At 56.0% G+C, this 6,691-nt stretch overlaps 1 protein-coding gene across 1 annotated transcript; it reads right to left on the bottom strand.

Moving 5' to 3' along the window:
- Window positions 1-3,938: 3,938 nt before the first annotated feature.
- DMRTA2 (DMRT like family A2) lies at window positions 3,939-6,481 on the bottom strand. Its single transcript, XM_041421616.1, is given in 3 exon segments — window positions 3,939-5,317; window positions 5,405-5,449; window positions 5,498-6,481. Coding segments are annotated over 3 exon segments (1,416 nt in total). The 5' UTR covers window positions 5,991-6,481; the 3' UTR covers window positions 3,939-4,439.
- Window positions 6,482-6,691: the final 210 nt, after the last annotated feature.

Here is a 6,691-nt window from a genome sequence, read left to right as displayed (position 1 = left end):
CCCGTGCCTTTTATTTTCCGAACTTACGGCTAACAGCGGGTTTGTGGGGCTTTTTTGTTTGTTTTGTTTTTTTTTTTTTCTAATAAAAAGGTAGATAAAAATAAAGGGGAAAATAGAAAGGAACCGTAAGAGGGGAAAAATATTCTTTTTTTTTTTTTTTTCCTAATAAAAAGGTAGAGAAAAATAAAGGGAAAAGTAGAAAGGAACCGTAAGAGGGGAAAAATATTCTTTTGCCACGGTGTGTTAGTATTTCTGTCGAAATTCCGAGAGATGGAAATCGGAATGAATTTTCACGTGCCTCAGTTGGTGTTAAAGGCAGCAGAAAAGGGTGAAACACTCCGTTCCTCTCCCGGTGTAACTCCGCGCCCCTCGCTCGCTTCCATCTGTTGAGTTCCAGACGCGCCGCTGCTGCCCCGGGAGAGCCCCAGCCCCGGGGGCTCCCTGGAAGCCTCCGCCCGCTCTTCCTACGGAGCTGCTCCTCCTCGTTTCTTCCACCTGCTTAATCACATTTAAATATATTAAATACTTTCCCATTGTCGCTCTGGCACAGGAGTAATTGCCGCAGTTGCCATGGGGATGTTATGACAACACGGGGGGGATGTCCGCGCCGTGAGAAGAGGCAGAGGTGTCCCCTCGCCGGGGGACGTGGGAAGTTCGTGTGCCTGGCACCGGCGCTGCGCTGAGATCAGCCCGGGAGCCGCGGGGGTTCCCGGTGTCCCGGGGGAGCGCGGAGGAGGGATGGCCGGGAGCGGGGCGAGGGCTGGCACCGTGAGAGCCGCGTTCCCTCAGTCGGTGCCACCGGCGGCAGCTGTGTTTGCTCAGCGACGGCACAAAAGGCCGCCCCGGCCCGTCCCATCCCATCCCATCCCGTCCCGTGCCTCCTCTCCGGGCAGTGCCGGGATGCGGGGCGGTTTCCAGCCTGGGAAACGGGGCGGCGAGTCCCGGGACAGCCGCGACAGCGCGGCCGCAGCGCTCCCGTGGCCGCGGGAAAGACAGAGCGGGACTCGGGACTCTGTCTCCAGTAAAACAACCTGGCCCTGGCTGCCCAGGCCGCCTCCTGGAAGCAGGACCACAGCCCTTCCCTGCCGTGGGTGTTCCCCCGGCCCCAGCAGCGGGCAGGGGACGCTCCGGGCCGGCGACACCAGCCCGACGCCAGCCCGCTCCGAGCCTCCTCCACCGGCGGGGCCTCGGCAGCCAGCCGGGGATGCGGAGGGGTGGGGAAGAGGCGGCTCTGGAAGCGTGGGAGGGTAGCGGGGGTTCCCCCCTCAGGCTGGAAACCAAACTGGCCGGCCTGGAAAAGGGGCCTGGAAAAGGCGGCCCCGCCGCCCTCCCCGGCCCGCTCAGCCCGGCCGGGCTGCCGAGGCTGCCTCGCAGCGAGCACGGCGCGGGGAGGTTCATTTTAGGTGAAGGAATGTCATTTCGCTACTAAATGGTTAGTCTAATTTGATCTTTATTATGCTGTGGATTAGGACTGATTCATATTAAACACGAGTGCAGTTAATATAACTCTGGAACGTGTCCCGCTGTATGTACAGCAGCCGCTGCTACAGCTCCGCCGCTTCCTGCGACCCGTGGATTAAGATTTAATTAACAGGGAAGTTTGCGAGCGCTCGCCCGCAGCCTCTCTGCTTCACAAATAATTTATACCCCGTTCCGCCGATTTTTATTCAAGTGACAGCATTTTATTTTACTCTAAAAGGAACCTGAATATTTTATGTTCTGCTAGAGGCTTCTGTATGCGAACCTCTCCAAAGCAGCTCCAAATCCAAAGGATTTTTTTTTCTTTATTTTTTTTTTTTTAATCTATGGGAATTACTTCAGTACGATACTTTATCAGAGACTCTCACACCCCCCTCCCGCCTCCTACTCCCCCAATCCAACTGCCTAAACTACCCATATGAAAGTTAATCGTCGTGATCCCCATTGTCGGTTGTATAAATCCAAGCTCAAGCCAACCTCCAAGACACTGCAACAATTCTGATAAATTGTCCTGCTCGCCTAACTACACAAGAATGGCTTTTATAATTAAAAGGGGAGCTGAGTTAAATCAACAGCTCCTAAGCCCTTCTCAACAGGGCTAGAATAGGAGAAATGTGGCGACCTGATTTCTTTAAGTAGCAGCTCTTTGTAGCCCGTTCATAATCCTAGATATGGAAACCCATCCTGCACAAAGTCAGCTGCCAAGCAAAAAAGAAAAAAAAATAGAAAAAAAAAGTTTATTCAGATGCTCAACGTCCATCTTTTTTTTTCCCCAGTCTAACATAACCCTAGCACTTTATAACCAAACAGACAACTCCTTTTCCAATTAAAGTGGAATTAGGAAACTCAATCAAATTAGCTCACTATTAAAGCCCTTCTTTATTAAACCGTTTTATTGTAGTAATATTAAGTTTCACCCTCTTTTGGAACACGAGACTTGAAAAAGTTTCCCTTGCGATATTGATTTGGCTGCTCCCAGGATGGACCGGGGTCAAAAGTATTTGCCTAGGTGTAATCTGCAATATTTACTTACTTTTTTTGTTGGGGGTTTTGTTTTGGGTTTGGTTTTGGTTTGTTTTTGGTTTGTTTTTTTTTTTAAGAAAATGGTAAAATTGTATCCAAGTTGATCAGTCGCATGCGGGATGGAAGAATTGCGTTTTGATGCAATTTGATTTTACCCGGGAGCTCCTTCCGCAGCTGTGGCAGGACTCCTGTCCTCCCAGCCCCACCAGTACATTAACTGGTTGGTAGGAGCCGCGCTGGCAGCTCCCAGCCAATGTTTACACAGTTATATTTGAAGTGAGAAAGTAAACAGTCCAGCTGTGCCACGGAGCGGTTCGCTGGGATTAGGTTTCCATACCAACCAACTTTAGGAGCTTTTACAGTCTTAATTCAACCATGCACTGAACTTGTTCTTTGTGAGTAATAGTTTTCCTGGGCCAAACACTCCCAGGACTGGCAGGAAAGTCACGCTCCGGCCTTCGGCGGGATCGCCTCTCGGGATGCACGGGGGCGCGCCCGCTGCTCCCCGCTCGTCCCAATACAGAAATAAATAGAGGCAGGAAAGCCCTTCTTACTTTTTGATCTCCGAGAATATTTGGACACCGTTGCAAAAAAAAAAAAAAAAAAAAAAAAAAAAAAAAAAAAAAATTAAAATTAAAAAGCCACGCGAGTAGCCTTTACCCTCGGATGAGCTCTGAAAACAGAGAAACCTTCCCTGCGCTGATCTTAACTCATCCACCTCTGCCGCAAACGCACCTTTACATTCTGAAAAAACGTCATTATTATAGATCCCTGTGCTTATTTTGACACAAAAACAACTGAAAGGCACAATCCAATTTCAGGTACGAGGGGTAAAACCTTACTGCTGCTACACAACCCGCGGGTTGCAAGGTGGGATTTGCTTTAACCAGGCCTCTCTTTGCAACACTTCCAAATTTCCTAAATATGACAAAAAACATCAGATACCAATGTGAGAAATCCTGCTTAAATTTATACCTCTGCAGGTTTGCTGGGGATTTTTTTCTGCAGGCATAAATAAGAAAAAGACCAGAACCAGAAATAAGCATATTTGACAATTTCAGTTGAAAAGGAATTTGCTCTTGCTTGTATGCTTCGTTTTTATTTATAAATTTATCTGAAGAATATCTAGTTTGACCATGATAAAAATGTAGTAAACATGTTTGTACTATTTGCATAAACTCCTTTAAATATTGAATGTACTTGTCAAATGAATTGCCCAAAACACACTTCCATCATCTCATAAAATACCACTTGCCATTCATAAGACCGATTTTTTTTTTTTAATAGAAAATAACATTTATTTCTATGAAATGGAAACACAGAATTACCTGTTAGAAACAGCAAGAAGTTTGCTACATCGGAACAAGAAAGCAATTTTCTTGCAGATCACAAATGAAGGAGGCTTATTAAACCATCATACACCATTGGCGCCAGGGTCCTACGGACAGTTACAAATATATCTACTTTCCAATGTTATATACAGACCGCAACGTTTCTGGGGGCGGGAAGGAAAAGGTTTTCAATTTGACAATGTTTCATCTATATGCCTGGTAAGTATTACAATGCGCTGCCTAACCTTTAGCTTAACGTTAATACCAAGTTCACCTACGAGTTACATTAATAACTTAGATTTCCATTTTATAACATTATACACTTGCTAGTATACATATATATATGTATGTGTGTGGGAAAGAGCGCTCGTGTGTGTGCACACCCCACGACGCGCCGAGGATATCCATGCTTATTATGGCCATAAGCAACAAAGAGTGACTCATGTCTGGACAATGAAAGTGCACCTTTATCACCTTAAAACACCTACGCCTGTCCGCGCCGGGCTCTGCACGCAACCGCCGCCCGCACGGGGGAGAGGAAGCCACCCGTGTCCGTCCACCCGTGCCTACCTAGCTACCTCTACACAGACGAGCTTTAGGAAGCCGCTATTGCTTCTCGGGGGTGTTGTTGACCATGGGCCCGTAGAGCCCGCTGGAGTACACCTGCTCCTTGTGCACGGCGGAGCGCTCCCGCATCAGGTCGCTGAAGGCGTAGTCCACGGGCGGCCGGAACCCCAGCGTGGGCATCAGCCCGGCCGTGGAGTAGGGGGTCATGAAGGCCAGTCCCCGGCTGTGCGCCGAGTAGGCGAGGCGCAGCGGGTTCAGTCCCAGGTGGGTGCCCAGGGGGTAGGCGCCGGCCTCGGCCCCGAAGTGCGTGGCGTTGGGCTGCAGCGGGGAGAAAGCGGAGCGGCTGCCCAGCGTGCCGATGGCCGGGGCCATGGCGCCGGCGATCAAGGGCCGGTGGTGGGCGGCGGCGGCGGCGGGCGTGGGCGGCAGGCCCTGCAAGGCGCCGTCCCGGGCCCAGCCCTCCTCGGGGCCCTTCTCCGGGCCGCGGTTGTTGAGGATCTGCTCGATGGCCTGTACCACGTCCCCGCCGCAGCCCTGCAGCACCAGCTCCAGCACGCTGCGCTTGTGCGCCGGGAAGACGCGCGTCAGGATGTCGATGGGAGTCCGCTGCCGGCCGCCGGCCGAGGGCGACGGGTCCTGCTCGTCCTTGTCCGCCTCCGAGCCCGAGTCCGAGCCCAGCGGGCTGATGGAGCCCGGGCTCTCCTCCCCCTCCTTCGGGCCCTTGGAGACGGGTGAGCTCAGGAAGGACTCGCCGTCCCCGTTCTCCGAGCCCGAGCCGTGGCGAGCATCTGGGGAGGAGGTGCCGGGCACGGACTCGCCGTCCGGGGAGAGGGGCTTCCCGCCCGCCTGCTGCGGGGTGACGGCGCGGCTCGGCAGCAGCGTCTTGGGGAACAGCTCGAACTTCTGCATCTTGGACTCTGCGGGCCGGGGGGGGGCACAAGGAAGAGACACCGTCAGTGGGGCGGGCCCCGCGGAGCGCCCCGGCCGTCGGCGGGGCCACCCGCCCGCAGCTCCGCGCCCCGCTCATCTCCCGCCGCCTCTCCAGGCCCCTTCCCCTCATCATCACACCGCTCCGAGGGCTCGCAGCGCGGCCTTACCTGAGGCGCCGGCGCCTCCCTCGCCGCCGGCCCCGGCGCAGACGGAGCCGAACACCTCGTACGCGGGCCGGGGCGGGATGATGCCGTTGGCGGCCGCCAGCGCCAGCCCCTCGGCCGTGCCGTAGAGCAGCTGGAGCTCTCGGGCCTCGTTCTCCTCCTGCGCCTGCTGCCGGCGCAGCGCCACCTGAGCGGCCATGACGCGCTGGCGCTCGGCGATGAGGGTGCACTTGGCGCACATGCAGTCCTTCCAGCGGCAGTACCGCTTGTGGCCCTTCAGCGCCGACACCACCCCGTGGTTGCGGCACCGGGCGCACTTGGGCGTCCGCGGGTACTTCTCGGCCGCCCGCAGCAGCAGCGGCGGCGCCCGCAGCAAGCTCCCGGCCACGCTCACCGGCAGCGTGGCCGCCGCCGCGGCCGCCGCGGCCGCCACCGAGCTGGGGGGCACCGGGGGGGGCGCGGCGGGCACGCTAGGCAGCTCCGACCGCAGCTCCATCCCGGCGAGCCCGCCCCGAGAGAGCGGCCCCCCCTCCCCGGCCTCCCCCAAAGCGACGCGGGGCGGGGGAGCCCCTGCCCCGCACCCGCGCCCGGGCGCGGAGAGGCTCCCGTTGCCTTCGAGCGCAATCACGAGCGGGGGGCACACAGGGCCCCGGGAGCGGGCATGCAAACCCCAGCGCCTGTCCCCTCGCCTCGCTCGACGCCCCCGTCCCCCCGAACCGGTACACGGCCCCGGAGAGGGGTTCAAGTGAGGAGGGGCCCGCCGGGAGCCGTTCCGCGCCCTCCTCCCCTCCGCGCCCCAAAAGCAAAGCTAACACAAGAAAATCCAAGAAAACTTAGATCACTCTCGCTTCCTCGCTCTCCGTGCGCATCTGCCGGGGCAGCACCAAGTTCATCGCGCCAGGCTCGAAGCCGAGCTCTCCCGTCCGCGCTTGCGGGGTCTCCGCTCCCCACGGCGCCCGCTGCAACCCGAGCTGCTCGCTAAGCTCCGTTCCCCCGTCCCCCTGTAGCTGCGGCCACACACTAGCAGCGTCCCTTCAAAGAACAATCCGGCACCTTCAACGACAGGATCCCTCGCCACGAGCCGCAGAGGCTAAAATCCAGCAGAGAAACAGCGAAAAAACAAAATAAAATAAAATCGCCCCGTCTCCCGAGCAGCACCTCCGCAGCCGGGCGGACGAGGCGGGCTGATGCGCCGCG

This window comes from Onychostruthus taczanowskii, unplaced genomic scaffold, assembly GCF_017590055.1.
Source record: "Onychostruthus taczanowskii isolate IOZ18803 unplaced genomic scaffold, ASM1759005v1 scaffold7, whole genome shotgun sequence".
NCBI lineage: Eukaryota > Metazoa > Chordata > Aves > Passeriformes > Passeridae > Onychostruthus > Onychostruthus taczanowskii.
The sequence above is the reverse complement of the archived record's forward strand: the minus strand, read 5'-3'. Positions and strand labels throughout refer to the sequence as shown.